Source organism: Physella acuta, unplaced genomic scaffold (genome assembly GCF_028476545.2).
Source record: "Physella acuta isolate Inbredline_101_S28 unplaced genomic scaffold, ASM2847654v3 ptg000247l, whole genome shotgun sequence".
In the NCBI taxonomy this organism is placed as follows: domain Eukaryota; kingdom Metazoa; phylum Mollusca; class Gastropoda; family Physidae; genus Physella; species Physella acuta.
Genome location: NW_026731766.1, coordinates 286,378 through 305,561, shown reverse-complemented (window position 1 = coordinate 305,561; position 19,184 = coordinate 286,378). Strand labels below are relative to the sequence as shown.

Here is a 19,184-nt window from a genome sequence, read left to right as displayed (position 1 = left end):
GGCGTGTGAGAGTGGGTGGTGTGAGAGTGGGTGGTGTGAGAGTGGGTGGTGTGAGAGTGGGTGGTGTGAGAGTGGGTGGTGTAAGAGTGGGTGGTGTAAGAGTGGGTGGTGTGAGAGTGGGTATGTGAGAGTGGGTGTGTGAGAGTGGAGGGGTGGTACGCAGATAAGAAACTAAAACTCAGGTAATCTCTAACTAAAACTCAGGTAACCTATAACTAAAAATCAGGTAACAACTAACTAAACCTCAGGTAACCTATAACTAAAAAGCAGGTAACAACTAACTAAACCTCAGGTAACCTATAACTAAAACTAAAACTCAGGTAACCTATAACTAAAACTCGGATAACCTTTAACTAAAACTCAGGTAACATATAACTAAAACAACTCAGGTAACAACTAACTAAAACTCAGATAACCTATAACAAAAACTAACTAAAACTCAGGCAACCTCAATCTAAAATTCAGGTAAGCTCAATCTAAAATTCGACGGAGTGGTCTAGCGGTAGTGAGTTGGACTGGGTACCTAACTCACGTTAGGGAAAGTAAAGCGGCTGGGCATAGTGCTGACCACACTATCTCTTCATATGCCGTAATCACAGAAACAAGTGAACTCTATTTCAGCTGCCCCATAGACCGACAGGTTTGAAAAGGGAACTTTACTTTACAATCTTAAATTTCAGTTAAGTACAAACTAAAACTCAGGTAACCTCTAACTAAAACTCAACCTCTAACTAAATCTCAGGTAACCTCTAACTAAAACTCAAGTAACCTCTAACTAAATCTCAGGTAACCTATAATTAAAACTCAGATTCAACAAGAGTTTCTTTCATGTATCTCTTTTTCCACCGCTTCCTCCGCTCAGAACCAAACTAGAAAAATAAATAATTTATAAATAGCATAGAAAATTTATACTTTAAAATAAGTGTCTGTCTCGCGCAAACTGTCCTCCCCTCCCCTCCTAGAAAGTTTCAAGTGTCCCCCCCCCCCCACCCCGTGAAAAATATCTTAAAGAACGGCAGGGCTTAAAAAAACCTATATAACGAAAATACAGCATGCAATGTTAAGTCAAAATGGTTGTCTATAACCAGATTCAACCAACTACTGATACTAGCCTACTCATTTTTATCTGAAAAAAAGTATACATGCATGTTTTAAATTTAATTTTAAAGCATTTCATATTAGAAAGGCAATTAATTATCACTCGAAAAATATCAGAAACATAACAACAAATCAAACAAAACCACCTAAAAATAACTCCAAACTGTGAAAACATTCAAACACAAGACATTATAAAACACTGTTGCAGATTGTCATCGGAAATTTGAAAAATAAATAAATAGATTCAATTCTAAATTTAACTTCGGCACACTTTGTGTTGAACGGAAGTAGAGATATACGTCATTTTTCAAAATGGCGCGTATAATCCTACAAAAAGTCAAACATATCATGCAATGCATAAGTAAAGACTCTTTTATTTTAAAATTTTTAGAGATTATTCTAATTATACATCTAAAGATTACTTTTAACACCTCTCCCGATAAATTCAATTCATTGTTAAATTAAATCTATCATGTGCTAGATTTTTTTTTCTAGTCTTTATGTTGTGATTGATCAGTTAGCTCGATTCCGTAAGGCCTTGCTACACCTGGGTGGTTGTGTGACCACAGTTCACAATCAACAGAACAGGAACTTTCTAATTCAATCTGATTGATGCTAAGCTTAACTGAATAATGAAAGTTTCATCAGTACTTAATACTAGATTATAGAGCAGGGTGGTCAAATTGTAGAGCACCAGACTACCAGCCTCAAGGTCTCGCGTTCCGATATAGGTCGGGACTCGAGACTGTAGGGCCAACCCAGCTGTAATGGGTACCTAAACAACGTTAAGGTAACTGGGCATAGTGCTGATTATCCCCCTTTGATGTACTGAGGTCAAGTAACCTAACCAACGAAATCAAATTCGTGTGCCCTATAAATCATTAAGTCTGAATAGGGAATTTAATACTGTATTCTCCTTTTTTGTTATTGAATATATTTATCTTCAAATTAATTTTCATGATTAATTTAGCATTTAATTAAATTGTAAATAATAAATCGCTGTATTAAAACTGTGTTATATTGAGTTACGAAATTCGACAGACGGACAAAGTGACTTAAGTTAATTAAAGATTCTAATTATGATGAAGATTGTTGGGAGAGAGTTTGGAAGTGGAGGGGGGGGGGGGGCGCTTACTTGTGGGTGCGCCAAAAGTAGTCGGTAACGCTGCCTTCTCCACAACACTAAACTCTTGTCTATTTTTCGCACCAGTGGTTCGTATAAGGGCATGTCTTGTTAGTTCCATTGTTAAAAGTTATTATTTGAATTTTTAAAAATAAATTCCACGAGCCGACCCGCGGCGTAGCATACGCCGCTATTTAGTTGTTTTATTTTCTGTTTTTCAGTAATTCATAATTTGTAAATTGTACCCTACCACCCCCCCCCCCCCCCCTGCCCCCCCCCCCCCACCCTCGCGTGAAAGCAGCCGTCTGTGAAGACAGGTAACAGACGACAATGAAAAGATCAAGCAGAAATTGTTACCTCCCCTTAATTTCAAATCGTTTAAATACTAAATTATCTGCCCTTAATAGCCGTCACTTATTCGACCGGGCTCTACGATTGTAAACATTCGGCCTGAACCAAAGCTCATCAGACTCGTGAGGGGTGGGGGTGGTAGCTATATAGCCTGCTGAGCATACGTGGCGGTGGTGTCTCGCATGGTCCCTCCATGAAGAGAATTACATTTATCGATTTTTTTTTTCAACCGTAGGTCCCAGGTACCAGTGTCTTATATTCTTCATCTGCACGGGTATGCTGCTAGTATTCTTCCTCCGCCCACGGAGAAAGCCCGAGCCTCGCAGAGAGTGGGACAGCTACTGGCACAAACAAAGGTCATCCCGGGATTTCGACCCGACGCAGAAAAGCCGCTGGGAGGTGGAGAACGATTTCGGGGTGGCTGACGGGATCAAGGACCTCTCCCGGTACCCGGACAGGAGAAGCAACGTCCGGATGATGATGGAGATGCTCAAGCGACGCGCGAATGATATCGCGAAAGAGTTGCACAAGCCAGGTGACGTGGAGGAGATCACGACAACAGGTGAGAGGTGACGTCATACATCGTCATCAATAAGTCTAATAGATCTATAGTGGACATCATTGAGTCTAATAGATCAATATTGGCCATCATTAAGTCTAATAGATCAATATTGGCCATCATTAAGTCTAATAGATCAATATTGGCCATCAATAAGTCTAATAGATCTATAGTGGACATCATTAAGTCTAATAGATCAATACTGGCCATCATTAAGTCTAATTGATCAATATTGGCCATCATTGAATCTTATAGATCAAACTTGGCCACCAAGTAAATCATTGAACGAAAAATAAAGCTTGAGCTATGGCTAAGACTCAAGTTAAAATATCGTTATTTAGCCGCTAATCTTATGAAATGTTTAGCCTTTAGCCACTCGCTGTCTTTATCATTAATTAACCGAAGTCGAACCTTCATCCTAATTTATTTTTAAATAGATTATGGAGCTAATCTGGTTTAATTAAAAGCTTAATGAGGTCTATGCTAAATACATTTTTCGAGTGTGTGCGATAAATACGGATCGGGAGGGGTCGGAAAAATTGGTAGAGACTCTTTCATTACAGGTTAGGTAGAAAATGAATACAAACAAACACGATAGGCCTACTTCGTTTTGTAAAAGTACTTTTTTGATTAATGTAAATAAATCTTTATTTTTCAACAAACGAGCAACTATCTTCTTTCCTCCAATCATAAGTCTTTAGGCGAAGAACGAAGAAGAAGCGAAAGAAAGCGACGAAAATGTTAAACCAAGAAGAAGTCTTCACTGAAACTGTGTCTAAATTCATCAAGTCGACAGACGTAAGTTAGGTCTAAATTCATCAAGTCGACGGACGTGAGTTAGGTCTAAATTCATTAAGTCGACAGATGTAAGTTAGATCTAAATTCATCAAGTCGATGGACGTAGGTCTAAATTCATCAAGTCGACGGACGTGTTAGGTCTAAATTCTTCGTCGACGGACGTAAGTTAGGTTTAAATTCATCAAGTCGACGGACGTGTTAGGTCTAAATTCATCAAGTCGACGGACGTGTTAGGTCTAAATTCTTCGTCGACGGACGTAAGTTAGGTTTAAATTCATCAAGTCGACGGACGTGTTAGGTCTAAATTCATCAAGTCGACGGACGTGTTAGGTCTAAATTCACCGTGTATGTTCTTCGTTTATATATCCTGGGGTTTTACGTCCTGGGGTTTTATGTCCTAGGGGTTTTATATCCTGGCTTTTTATGCTCGCTTTTAGTTTTCCTTATGTGAGTTGGGTATCCATCAGACCTGAGTGAACTCAGGGACATCTACTGACTTGAATCCGGATTCGAACACCAGACTTTCAGGTTAGCAGTCTAGCCGCTGGGCCACGACGGCCCATATTCCACCTTCCATTTACCATAGACATATAGCATAGTTTACATATCCTCTCTACCAATACGTAAGGTTAGGTTAGCCTCTCGCCCCTCCTGGGGCATAGGCTGCTGACAAGAGAATTCAAGGCATCTCTGTCCTGGGCTAGTCTCGCCAACTGTCCCCAGGTATATCCAATCTTTTTGGTGTCTTCTTCCAGGTCATGTCTCCAGGTGTATCCAATCTTATTGGTGTCTTCTTCCATGTCACGTCCCCAGGTGTATCCAATCTTATTGGTGTCTTCTTCCAGGTCACGTCTCCAGGTGTATCCAATCTTATTGGTGTCTTCTTCCAGGTCACGTCTCCAGGTGTATCCAATCTTATTGGTGTCTTCTTCCAGGTCACGTCCCCAGGTGTATCCAATCTTATTGGTGTCTTCTTCCAGGTCACGTCTCCAGGTGTATCCAATCTTATTGGTGTCTTCTTCCAGGTCACGTCTCCAGGTGTATCCAATCTTATTGGTGTTTTCATCCAGGTCACGTCTCCAGGTGTATCCAATCTTATTGGTGTTTTCATCCAGGTCACGTCTCCAGGTGTATCCAATCTTATTGGTGTCTTCTTCCAGGTCACGTCTCCAGGTGTATCCAATCTTATTGGTGTTTTCATCCAGGTCACGTCTCCAGGTGTATCCAATCTTATTGGTGTCTTCTTCCAGGTCACGTCTCCAGGTGTATCCAATCTAATTAGTGTCTTCTTCCAGGTCACGTCTCCAGGTGTATCCAATCTTATTGGTGTCTTCTTCCAGGTCACGTCTCCAGGTGTATCCAATCTTATTGGTGTCTTCTTCCAGGTCACGGCTCCAGGTGTATCCAATCTTCTTGGTGTCTTCTTCCAGGTCACGTCCCCAGGTGTATCCAATCTTATTGGTGTCTTCTTCCATGTCACGTCCCCAGGTGTATCCAATCTTATTGGTGTCTTCTTCCAGGTCACGTCTCCAGGTGTATCCAATCTTATTGGTGTCTTCTTCCAGGTCACGTCTCCAGGTGTATCCAATCTTATTGGTGTCTTTTTCCAGGTCACGTCCCCAGGTGTATCCAATCTTATTGGTGTCTTCTTCCAGGTCACGTCTCCAGGTCACGTCTCCAGGTTTTCCATGGTCGGTCTCTTGTTTAACCTGTTGATTGTTTCCCTTTGACAACTTGTTTTATCTATATTTCCCACTGACCATAGACCTATAGTTTTATTTACATTACCCACTTACCATACAGCTATATTTTTATTGACATTTCCCACTGACCATAGACCTATATTTTTATTTACATTTCCCACTGACCATAGACCTATATTTTTATTGACATTTTCCACTGACCATAGACCTATATTTTTTATTGACATTTCCCACTGACCATAGACCAATAGTTTTATTTACATTTTCCACTTACCATAGACCAATAGTTTTATTGACATTTTCCACTTACCATAGACCAATAGTTTTATTGACATTTTCCACTGACCATAGACCTATATTTTTTATTGACATTTCCCACTGACCATAGACCTATATTTTTATTGACATTTACCACTTACCATAGACCTATATTTTTATTTACATTACCCACTTACCATACAGCTATATTTTTATTGACATTTCCCACTTACCATAGACCTATAGTTTTATTTACATTTTCCACTTACCATAGACCAATAGTTTTATTGACATTTTCCACTTACCATAGACCAATAGTTTTATTGACATTTACCACTTACCATAGACCTATAGTTTAACCTACACAACCCCCCCCCCTCCCCACAGACCTACTGCTGGAAGATGCTTATGATAGGTCACGTGTCGGACTTGTGGGAGGTGTGTAGGGACAAATTGGTGGCGTTCAAACAGCCGTGCATTGTGTACCAATTCGGCGCTAGTGTTGACTTCGTGTTTGAAGAGCGGGTCTCTAAGATGTACAAATGTCAAGTTCATGTGTTTGACCCCGACAAGGTGGACTCCATCCGGGTTAAAAGGTCAGAGTGCAAATAAAAAAATCCAGGGTCAAGGATTGTATTAAAAAGGAGTAAAGTGTTAATTATAAATAGGGAATATATACTTTAAAACAACCAAACTAAGTGATATACATCGTTTATTAGATATTACAATATTTTATAATAGATAATTAATTTAGCGTCAAGTTTTAAGAGCTTAAAAAATGTATTCTAGCGAAGTTTTACCTGGATCTAGTAAATAGTAGAGTGCCTTCCACTGGTTGAGAATGACAGCATGTTTTCAAACTGTCAATAAAAAAAAGTCGCCCCGTGATCGTGGATTACATATTTCGCCTGTCGTCAATTACAGAATATTTTCCTTGGTCGAGAGTCGCTGAATATTTTCTTGAATATTTTTCTTGGTTGTGAACGACAGAATATTGTTTATAAAAAACATAATACCCTGCCTTTGTTGCGATTAACAGAATAGTCTCACCTAGTTGATTATACCAGAATGTTAGTCGTAAATAACAGAATGCCCTCCCCTAGTCATAAAGAACTGAATGCCCTCCCCTAGTCGTAAAAAACAGAATGACCCCCTTACTCGTCAAAGAAAAATTTCCTCCCTACTGATAAATAACAGAATGCCCTCCCCTAGCCGTAAATAATAGATTGCCCTCCCCTAGACGTAAATAACAGATAGCCCACCCTACTTGTAAATAACAAAATGTCCTCCACTGAAAATAACATCCTGCAGACACTAAACATGTATGCCCTGTTGTTACAAAGAGAAAACAAAACCAACCCTTCCCATTGTCACGTGACCCATGTCTTCTCCCACCAGGTCCAACAAAGTGACCCTCTACCAACTCGGCATCGCTGAAACTCGCGCCGTTCGAGACGGCCGAGTTTACCTGCCCTGGAGCGACCTGGTCGAGTTGCTGGACCACAACGTGTCCCACATCCAGATGGTCAACTTCGACCTGAAGAACGCCACCTGGACCGTCCTGCCTCACCTGATCGCCAACAACCACCTGTCGCAGGTGAGCCAGATCGGGATGGAGATTCACCTGATGAACCCAGACGGGGTGCTGTTGCCGACCAAGCTGAAGCTGCTCTCCATGATGACGGACCACGGGTTCAAGAAGTACAACGTCAACGAGAGAAAGCACTGTGAGCCTATCGTCACCGGCGCCATCTGTTACCGGCTCTACTACACCAACAGAGACCTGTTAAAGCCAGGGTCCAGTGTTGTACACAGCGACGGGGGTATGATGTGGCAACAGCCAGGGTATAGTGGTGTATAGAGAGGCGGGTAACAGCCAGGGTATAGTGGTGTATAGAGAGGCGGGTAACAGCCAGGGTCTAGTGGTGTATAGAGGAGGGTAACAGCCAGGGTCTAGTGGTGTATAGAGTGGCGGGTAACAGCCAGGGTCTAGTGGTGTATAGAGTGGAGGGTAACAGCCAGGGTCTAGTGGTGTATAGAGAGGCGGGTAACAGGCAGGGTCTAGTGTTGTATAGAGTGGAGGGTAACAGGCAGGGTCTAGTGTTGTATAGAGAGGCGGGTAACAGCCAGGGTCTAGTGTTGTATAGAGAGGCGGGTAACAGCCAGGGTCTAGTGTTGTATAGAGTGGAGGGTAACAGCCAGGGTCTAGTGGTGTATAGAGTGGAGGGTAACAGGCAGGGTCTAGTGTTGTATAGAGAGGCGGGTAACAGCCAGGGTCTAGTGGTGTATAGAGTGGAGGGTAACAGCCAGGGTCTAGTGGTGTATAGAGAGGCGGGTAACAGCCAGGGTCTAGTGGTGTATAGAGAGGCGGGTAACAGGCAGGGTCTAGTGGTGTATAGAGAGGCGTGTAACAGCCAGGGTCTAGTGGTGTATAGAGAGGCGGGTAACAGCCAGGATCTAGTGTTGTATAGAGTGGAGGGTAACAGCCAGGGTCTAGTGTTGTATAGAGGGGCGGGTAACAGGCAGGGTCTAGTGTTGTATAGAGAGGCGTGTAACAGCCAGGGTCTAGTGGTGTATAGAGAAGCGGGATATGTTGCGGCAAGTCGTCTTCGTCGGTGATTCACTAATTCTCAAAACCAAGTCGTCTTTCTCAAGTTAGTCTCGTTTTGTCCTTGTTTAATTAAATATACCTTGATTAAAACATACCATAGTATTTTCTTCTTCTTTCTATATTCTAGTGGTCTCCCCCCCCCCCAACGCAATTAAAAACTACTAGGTAGCAGTTGTTTGATTATGATGAGTTGTTGTCCCCAGCTATAGAGCCTCATCTACCCCGAACTCGAGACAGTTCGGTTCAGCACCCATGAGCTTAACCGACCCGACCACGTCGACCTCCTGTCGTTAGCTGTTATTGTGGCTTACTACGACACTGTGATAAAATACAACGCAAACATGTTTTAACCATCGACTATTCTCAGGATGTTTTTTGTTATTAATATTTTAATTTAAAATCATGTGGGATTGTATGTTAGTTGATAATTTTTTTTCCTTTAGTTTTATTTTTAAAGACAAATCGCGTTTATGTTTTTACAAAATTGTCGCAGTTTTTGTCACTAAAAGCAATCTAATACTAGCCGAACAAAAGTACTCGGTATTAGCATCGCAACTTTAATGGAGCTATAGATAAAATATCTTAGTGACCTGGTGAGAGAAAGTGACTCGAGTTACCAGGTTTTTGACACGAGGAGGTTAAATAGCGGACTAGATGACTTTACAAATTTGTTTTGGCCAATGAACGCGAATACATTACCTACATTTATAAAAAACATGCTGTTATAGTTATTTACTGCTCTTCTTTGACACGGTAAGTTCGGGGTCTTAGGATATTTTTAGCTTGATAATTTTTTCAGTATTTTTTCATATACTTTTTGATAAATATATATTGTGTTTATACGATTTTTGAAAATGAATATATATGAAAGTTAGTTACTTTTCTGACATTTGAAATAATCCTATTAAATGTCAAAAGCAATGTGGGACACAGGATAAATACACAATTATAGCTAGGTAGTACTTGTTGTAGGTTATGTATAACAATTATTCAGATTTTTTTTACTGTCCACATTCTACTGAGATCATTGTTCGCATAAGTTTAAAACACAACTTTTAAGTTGTGAAGTCATTTAATTATTATTATTTAAAAAAAAAATAACAATTATAACAACCTATGGCGTTTCAATTTAAATGGGAAACCACTCCACAGGTATAAATCAAACATAATTTTATTGATTACTTCCCTTTAAATTTCAAGATTTGTTGTATAAGTTTGAATGTCTGTAGCGTGAAGATAAAGAACATGCGTTAGATAATGTTGAATGTCTTTAGCGTGAAGATGAAGAACACGCGTTATATATTGTTGAATGTCTGTAGCGAGATGATGAACACGCGTTATATAATGTTGAATGTCTGTAGCGAGATGATGATGTCGCGTTGTATAATGTTGAATGTCTGTAGCGAGATGATGATGTCGCGTTGTATAATGTTGAATGTCTGTAGCGAGATGATGATGTCGCGTTGTATAATGTTGAATGTCTGTAGCGAGATGATGATGTCGCGTTGTATAATGTTGAATGTCTGTAGCGAGATGATGATGTCGCGTTGTATAATGTTGAATGTCTGTAGCGAGATGATGATGTCGCGTTGTATAATGTTGAATGTCTGTAGCGAGATGATGATGTCGCGTTGTATAATGTTGAATGTCTGTAGCGAGATGATGATGTCGCGTTGTATAATGTTGAATGTCTGTAGCGAGATGATGATGTCGCGTTGTATAATGTTGAATGTCTGTAGCGAGATGATGATGTCGCGTTGTATAATGTTGAATGTCTGTAGCGAGATGATGATGTCGCGTTGTATAATGTTGAATGTCTGTAGCGTGAAGATGAAGAAGACGTTCAACGAAAGGTTCAAACAGATATGTCAAGACGACCCTCTTAGGGAGATCTTTGTCTTCTATGATGACGGGTTGAACAAGATGTCATACGGTGCTTGGGAGCTATACACGCTAGCTTGTAGGTAAGTGGTTGTCATTGGTGTAAGCATTGTCTTGTTGGGAGCTATACAAGCTAGCGTGTAGGTAAGTGGTTGTCATTGGTGTAAGCATTGTCTTGTTGGGAGCTATACACGCTAGCGTGTAGGTAAGTGGTTGTCATTGGTGTAAGCAGTGTCTTGTTGGGAGCTATACACGCTAGCTTGTAAGTAGGTGGTTGTCATTGTAAGTTGTCATAGTCTTGTTGGGAGCTATACATACTTGTCTTGTGGGGAGTTGTTATGGAGTTGTTATGCTGTGGGCTGATGGTGGTAGATTGTTTTTGTAGGAGAAAATTAAATTAGATATTTAAATGTCATAAAATACCTGTCACACCTGTCACATCTAACCACACCTTTCACAACTTACCACTTCTAACCACATCTAACCACATCTAACCACATCTAACCACATCTAACCACATCTGACCATATCTAACCACATCTAACCACCTACACCCCCCTAGGTTTGCCCACATTCTCCACGACCAAGGCCTACGACACGGTCAGGTCGTCGCCTGCTCACTTTCGTTAAGTCTGGAACTTGTCGTCTGCAACATCGGCATCTTGCTGGCAGGGGGCGTTGTGGTCAATGTAGAGGTCACGGAAGATGGCGCCAATTTCTTCCAGCATGTCATCAACACGTACGTAATGTTTTCGCTCCTAATTAATTTTGTGTTGCGCAATCATAACACTTGTGATTGTTGGGAAGTTTGTGGTTTTTATGGTTAGATTTTGTATGTAGTGATATCTGTTTATATAAGACCCATCCATTGACCAGCGCAAAGACTTGATCGTTGGATCGTTTCCCCTCAGGTGTATGGCTGAGTTTTTGATTCTTCGTCGTGAGTGTGGTGACCTTACCTGGTCAGAGGTTGAGAAGCACGCGCAAGGTTTAGAGCTCGGGTCACTAGTTGGAGAGGTGAACAGTTCTGAAACCCCGACTCTGAAGAAGTTGTTTGTTGTCTCAAGACACAGCACGGGTAGGTGGCCGACATGTTAGGTGGCCGACAAGGGTAGGTGGCCGACAGGGGTAGGTGGCTGACAGGGGTAGGTGGCCGACATGGTAGGTGGCCGACAGGAGTAGGTGGCCGACAAGGGTAGGTGGCCGATAGGGGTAGGTGGCCGACAGGGGTAGGTCGCCGACACGGGTTGGTGGCCGACACGGGTAGGTGGCCGACAGAGGTAGATGGCCGACATGCTAGGTGGCCGACATAGTATGTGGCCGACATGGTAGGTGGCCAACATAGTATGTGGCCGACATGGTAGGTGGCCGACATGGTATGTGGCCGACATGGTAGGTGCCCGACAAGGGTAGGTGACCGAGAAGGGTAGGTATCAGACACGGGTAGGTGGCTACAAGTTGTTGTAAGTTAAAACAATTCGATCACATTAGTGTATGTTGAAACAAAGAGTTTTTAACCACAGAAAACGGGCCGAACTTTTTAGAGATGTTAAAGTCTTACCCAAAGTCATATGTGGATACAGAAGTCACCGAAACGGATCTGGCCACAATACTTTCTACTTCCGGTACTACAGGAATTCCCAAGCTTGTCATGCGTACACACCGAAGTTATATTGAAGAAATCAATTCAGGTAAAAATAAAAAAAAATCGATCTACAAATACACATAGGCAAGGCTGGATTGAATAAAGTGTTGTATTGAATATTTTGTTTGATACTCTTTATTACATTAATAATGTATTTTTTAAAAACTAATTTTAATTAAAAATTATTTAATTTTAAAATTTAAAACACACCATACCGTCTAATATTAAGCCCAGGAGCAAACAACCCATGTTCAATGTGTTTACAGATGGTTATGTCCCTGGAGACGTTGTCTCCACCAAAAGGCTGTACATCACCTGCCCCTGGTCGTGGATAGTTGGTTCCCTGCTGGACATCTTGGACGGCTACACCCGTGTCCAGCCTGACCTCTGGCACACGCCGACTGACCTGGCCAGGTAGGTCAACAAAGGGAAGTTACTGTACCAATCCCCTCAAAGTAAAGTATGAATGATAAAAATAAAAAAATAAATGTCACAGTTTTTTTTTAATTAATAAGAACCATACTGTAGCATACTTAATAGACTATTTAATTCACTCTTATTAATCATTTAATTTCGTGAAATTATCAATCTTCTGTAAATATATTGCTATTTTTTGTCTAGGTGTCACCTCCGTAAATGGTATCGGCCCGCACCCCCCGCCCCCTCGCTACGCCACTGCTAAAGATGACCTGTTGTGTACACGACCTACCTATAAACCTATTGTGTACATGACCTCAGTATCTGTGTTGTAGGTTATCAGTAGATATACTCAAGACAGACGGGGTCCGGTGTGTCATGTGTACATGACCTATGGTGTACATGACCTATGGTGTACATGACCTATGGTGTACATGACCTATGGTGTACATGACCTATGGTGTACATGACCTATGGTGTACATGACCTATGGTGTACATGGCATATGATATACATGACCTAAGGTGTACATGACCTATGGTGTACATGACCTATGGTGTACATGACCTATGGTGTACATGATCTATGATGTACATGACCTATGGTGTACATGACCTCAATATCTGTGTTGTAGGTTATCAGTGGATATACTAAAGACAGACGGGGTCCGATGTGCCTTCTTCACCCCTCCTGACGTCACTGGCATCATGAAACACTGGACAGACGTAGCTAGAAAACCGTTAGATGTCCTTCTAATAGGTACTCACCTTGATTGTTTTTTAATCTAATACAATACAGAAATGGATGTTGAAGTAGAATCAGCTTTTAATACACTCAAAATGTATTTTTCTACTCTAGCTCGTTATAGCTTGGACATAACTTTTGTACACTAGCTGACTATCTTATATCAGAGGCGTAGCGACCCTTCCCGGGACAAACTTTAAATTTGGCGCTCCCCTGGGGAACAACCTTTCAATTTTCAATTTGCACCCCCCCCCCACTCAAACTTTCCATTTGCATCCCACCCTCAAAGTTTTCATTTGCACCCCCCCCTAATACATTTTTTATATTTATAATGCAAAACTGCAGCTAAAATGAGATTTTAACTTGTTTTTCCAACCCATTTTGGCGCCCCCTAAGGTCGGCGCCCAAGGACATATGTATCCCCCCGCCCTCACCCCCTCGGTACGCCTCTGTCTTATATACATTTCTATTATCTCAGACTCCTTTTAAAAATAACCCCTTTAACTTAAATGGCTATCTTTTAAATATAGCATCTCTCTATCCCAGTTGACTACCTATTAAATATAACCTCTCTACACCAGCTGGCTACCCCCTGACCAAAAAACTCTGTGATATGTTTTTTGAAGCCGCCGACCTTCTTGTGTTCAGGTACGGAAGTTCGGAGGCCGTGTCCGTCAGTTACCGGGTCCTGACACAACTGTCAGACTACGAGGACTTTAACTGTGGTGTCTTGTGTAAAGGTGAGACTTTATCTGATGCGTCTACTGTAAAGGTGACATTTTAGCTAGTGTGTCTAGTGTAAAGGTGACATTTTACCTAGTGTGTCTAGTGTAAAGGTGACATTTTACCTAGTGTGTCTAGTGTAAAGGTGACATTTTACCTAGTGTGTCTAGTGTAAAGGTGACATTTTACCTAGTGTGTCTAGTGTAAAGGTGACATTTTACCTAGTGTGTCTAGTGTAAAGGTGACATTTTACCTAGTGTGTCTAGTGTAAAGGTGACATTTTACCTAGTGTGTCTAGTGTAAAGGTGACATTTTACCTAGTGTGTCTAGTGTAAAGGTGACATTTTACCTAGTGTGTCTAGTGTAAAGGTGACATTTTAGCTAGTGTGTCTAGTGTAAAGGTGACATTTTACCTAGTGTGTCTAGTGTAAAGGTGACATTTTACCTAGTGTGTCTAGTGTAAAGGTGACATTTTACCTAGTGTGTCTAGTGTAAAGGTGAGATTTTACCTAGTGTGTCTAGTGTAAAGGTGAGATTTTACCTGGCGTGTCTAGTGTAAAGGTGACATTTTACCTAGTGTGTCTAGTGTAAAGGTGAGATTTTACCTGGCGTGTCTTGTGTAAAGGTGACATTTTACATGGTGCGTCTTGTTTAAATTTGATATTTTACTTCATGTTTAGTAAAGGTAAGATTTCGCTTTCATTTTACATGAGAACCAATCGGTAATGGTAATGTGTGTAAAAAGTTCGGCTTATTTAGGCGCTGACTCTTTGTGTTTCAGGTACCCAGGTGAAGGTTGTGGACGATGACATGAAGGAATTGGCCCCAGGTACTCCAGGTAATCAGATCTTTTATAAGATGACCGATGTAACACTAGGTTATCTACTTTCAAACGATTCAAACAAACATCCAAGATTGTACTTTGTAAAAAATCTGACTCCAATTAAATTTTTTTACATAGTAATTTGTTTCTAAAAGCGACATTGAGCCTAAAAGTAAAGTCATAACTTTCATCAAATGTCATAAACATGTTGCCTGAAATTTGAATCAACTCGTCGAGTTTTTATACATATGTACCTTGTTGTTTCAGCTACCTGTTGTTTCCCATGGCCGACTGTTGTTTCAGCTACCTGTTGTTTCCCATGGCCGACTGTTGTTTCAGCTACCTGTTGTTTCCCATGGCCGACTGTTGTCTCAGCTACCTGTTGTTTATACTAACTAATGTTTATACTACCTGTTGTTACAGCTACCTGATGTTTCAGCTACCTGTTGTTTCAGCTACCTGTTGTTTCATCTACCTGTTGTATATACTACCTGTTGTTTATACTACCTGTTGTTTCAGCTACCTGTTGTTTCAGCTACCTGTTGTTTTTATCTAACTGTTGTTTCAGTTACCTGTTGTTTCAGCTACCTGTTGTTTATACTACCTGTTGTTTATACTACCTGTTGTTTATACTACCTGTTGTTTATAATACCTGTTGTTTCATCTACCTGTTGTTTCATCTACCTGATGTTTGTACTACCTGTTGTTTATACTACCTGTTGTTTCAGCTACCTGTTGTTTCATCTACCTGTTGTTTCATCTACCTGTTGTTTCATCTATCTGTTGTTTCATCTACCTGTTGTTTTATCTACCTGTTGTTTCATCTACCTGTTGTTTCATCTACCTGTTGTTTCATCTACCTGTTGTTTCATCTACCTGTTGTTTCATCTACCTGTTGTTTCATCTACCTGTTATCTCAGCTACCTGTTGTTTCATCTACCTGTTGTTTCCTCAGGTCGCCTGTTGTTTAAACTACCTGTTGTTTCTACAGGTCGCCTGTTGTTTAAACTACCGGTTGTTTCCTCAGGTCGCCTGTTGTTTAAACTACCTGTTGTTTCCTCAGGTCGCCTGTTGTTTAAACTACCTGTTGTTTCCTCAGGTCGCCTGTTGTTTAAACTACCTGGCCAATTCTCTGGTTACATGGCCCAGCCTCACGCCAACACCTCTGTGATAACAGCAGACGGTTGGTTCGTGTGTGGTGACGCCGGTTATTTAGATGAGAAGGGTCAACTGATGGTGCTTCAAAGGTCAGATAAATATACACTAATTAACACATGTAATCAACGCTTATTAACAGAACTTGTTATTTTTTTAAAGATTTGTTTTCTCATTAGAATTTAAAGCCATGTCAAGAAGACATTGAGCCAAAATTACGTCAATCGTTTATGGTTACAGGTATAGAATGTTTAGGACACGTTTACGCTTGAAGGTAAACAATGGATCAAAAGTTATGTTTATGTTTTAGGTCAACCAAAGCTAATTCACGTAAATACTTAAAGTAACTCAGCTGCATTGTTTCAAATTTAAAAATGGATTTCTACGGTTACAAATTTTAATTAAAATATTTTGATTATTCAAACAAATAGCCCGCTAACTTTGGGTTTATTTGCCAATAGAGAGGTCGTGAGTCGCTATATAAATTTGGTTTAGTCACAAGGAATCGAAACTTGATACGTTAAATACTAACATGTTGAATGTGACAGCAATGCAAATCATCTTACTAAATTTTAGTTTCGTCTCCAACTAATTGTTAATGAGAAAATGTTGAAATATAATGGCCCATAACTCCATCGAACATGGTAATATGCGGAATGCTTAATTTTACTCTCCAGATTAACGCCTTTTATCTCTTGTTCTAAGGCGCTAGCCGTTATTATACCAAGTGGCGTCGCTACGTCGGGTGTCACCCGGTGCGGCACTTCGTGGTATCACCCCTTCCCCAAAGAAATTAAGTGTATATATATATATATATATATATATATATATATATATATATATATATATATATATATATATATATATATATATATATGTGTGTGTGTGTGTGTGTGTGTGTGTCGGCCTATAATTCAAATATATGCCACATATGCGTTCATGTATGCTAATAAGCTTTAATCACTGCAGACTTAACTGTAACGATGTTTATCCATAGTCTGTTATTAGGAACTGGCAAAAAGGCATTTTCCTCTGAACATTTTGCAATTTTTTGCATTGGTGTCACCCCCTAAATGGTGTCACCCAGTACGGTCCGCACCACCGCCCGCCTTCGCCACGCCTCTGATTGTACCTATATAATACTTTTTTTTATGTGAGGCAGGTACGACCATGTTATTCAGCACAAAGGCTCCACCGTCTACCCCGCCTACATAGAGAAATACATCAGGGACGATCCTCGTGTACACAGCGTTGTCATTGTACCAGTCACCAGCGAGAAAACCGAGCAGATTATCTGCGCATGCGTGGTCCTGGTTCCCGGAAGTTCCATGACGGAAGAGGACGTGAAGAGGCTTGTCTCTGAGAGAGGAAAAGACGGTGCCGTGACACCAGATCGTGTTTTGTTTTTTGATTCTATCGATGTGAACCAGAGGGGGAAACTCAAGGTCAGCTCTCTTGTGGAGGAAGTCAAGAAAAGGCTGACAAAACAATAATCAAATCTGTTTTTTTAAGACGAATGTTAAGACCTTTTCTTGATGTAACATTTTAAATTTGTAACTGAAGGTTATCAAAATGAATGCGAGTATATTTATATTTAAAATTTGATCTTGTACAATTTTCACCAACCGCTCTCAGTAGTAACTTCAGTAAAACTCAAACACACTTCTCCTAGTTTTCATGCTTGCACTAATTGTTCCACTAGTGAATTTTGTAAAATAAGACTTGTTAGTTTTTAAAAGGTGAATGTTCGAGAGGCCGATAAGTAAGCCCAGGTGATTACTTGACACAAATTAGTAACAAGAGTTTCATATTGTAATACCTTTTTTCTGGACATACAAGTACCAAATAGTGGAACATCAAAAGGGATCTATTTAAACTAATTTAATTAAAATAGTAAAGCTTTTAAAGACCTTTAACTGTGGTAAGGATCAAACAAAGAGATGCGATTGATTGGAGTTCAGAAAATTGTGCTCTAAAAATATATACAGTACATATACAATGAATAGAATTATCCAAGGCACCGAAACAATTATTTCAAAAGCACATTGTCAATCACATTGTTTTTTTTTTTTTTGAGAAAATATAACTAGAGAATCAAATGTTTCACAGACACTGTGTTTTATTTTTTGGGATCGATGTCCTATTTTTGCGTTAGTTTTTGCTGTAGTTTTTGCTGTATTTTATAATTATCACAGCAATTAAAAAAATAAAATACTGCAACATTTTATTCAGTTTTCAAAATGTCAATTTGAGTAAAAAGAAAAAAAAATGCGACGTAAAATATCCGTAAACTTTAATTTATGGCTAGCTGTTTCTCTACATCTGTGGGTGGGTGTAGCTATACAGCCTAGGTCATCTTAGTTGTTGGTTTAGCGAAACTACTTCCGGTTTGTGAGTCCACTCCCGGCTCTAAAGGCCGTTGGTGGCCGATGTAGTTCATGTACAACACCAAAACCCTCCTGTTGCAGGTGAAGGAGAGGAATATCAAGACACCCTGAAGTCCGTTTAGAATAGTTGACACAAACCTGAAAGTAAAATGTTTCTGATGTTCAACAGGAATATTTTACGTGTAAATGCGGTGTCCTGAAATTATACGTAACAAATTTTTTACCATCTATGGTCTAACCACATCACTTCACAATATTTTTATATTTCTAATGAGAACGCGGTCTCTTATTTAATGAGGCTACACAGATAAGTACAACAATGTGATTTTTACAAAAAGTTTCGCGAATCACATCAATGTAGAAAAAAATTTGCTAGCTACATTTTATTTACATTAATATGCAAAGCTTTACATTTACATCATTTTTCTAAAGAAAGAATGTGATAGACTTTCGTTTTTATTCATTGTGAAGTGTTTTCATTTTATTAACTTAATAAAGAATCCGTATATCTCAAATAAAATCGAATTGGGCTTTTTTTCCAAGCAATTTTAAATATTGACCGTTATAGATTTTAAATGCATTAGTCCAACATGGCGCTGAAGTGGAACCCACCTGAAAAGAGAAAGAAAGGAAGACCCCTGAGAACACGGAGGAGAGGGATGGAAGAGGTGCAGGCTACTGGCAAGACCTGGCATGAACTAAAGTTTCTCGCCCAGGACATAGTGGAATGTCGGAGATTTGTTGCTGCCCTATACTCCACAGGGAGTGATGAGGATTAAGTTAAGTAAGTGAGATTTTTTAGACTCAAACCTGAGAACGTCCAGATCAGCGGCCTCAGCCAAGATGGCGATGACCCAGAAAGCCCCCGTCATGGAGGAGAGTTTGACGTAAACCAGAAAATTTTGGTT

At 40.2% G+C, this 19,184-nt stretch overlaps 2 protein-coding genes across 2 annotated transcripts; both read left to right on the top strand.

The window, feature by feature from the left end:
• Nucleotides 1-1,380: 1,380 nt before the first annotated feature.
• LOC131938539 (uncharacterized) lies at nt 1,381-7,801 on the top strand. The gene is made up of 5 exons (XM_059296609.1): nt 1,381-1,459; nt 2,808-3,134; nt 3,826-3,929; nt 6,278-6,486; nt 7,289-7,801. The coding sequence occupies exons 1-5, from the start codon at nt 1,411-1,413 to the stop codon at nt 7,749-7,751; spliced, it is 1,152 nt and encodes a 383-aa protein (XP_059152592.1). The 5' UTR covers nt 1,381-1,410; the 3' UTR covers nt 7,752-7,801.
• A 5,141-nt stretch (nt 7,802-12,942) lies between these two features.
• Nucleotides 12,943-17,382, top strand: LOC131938552 (uncharacterized). Its single transcript, XM_059296627.1, has 6 exons — nt 12,943-12,968; nt 13,079-13,203; nt 13,770-13,928; nt 14,693-14,749; nt 15,834-15,981; nt 17,052-17,382. The coding sequence occupies exons 1-6, from the start codon at nt 12,943-12,945 to the stop codon at nt 17,380-17,382; spliced, it is 846 nt and encodes a 281-aa protein (XP_059152610.1).
• The last annotated feature ends 1,802 nt before the right edge of the window (nt 17,383-19,184 follow it).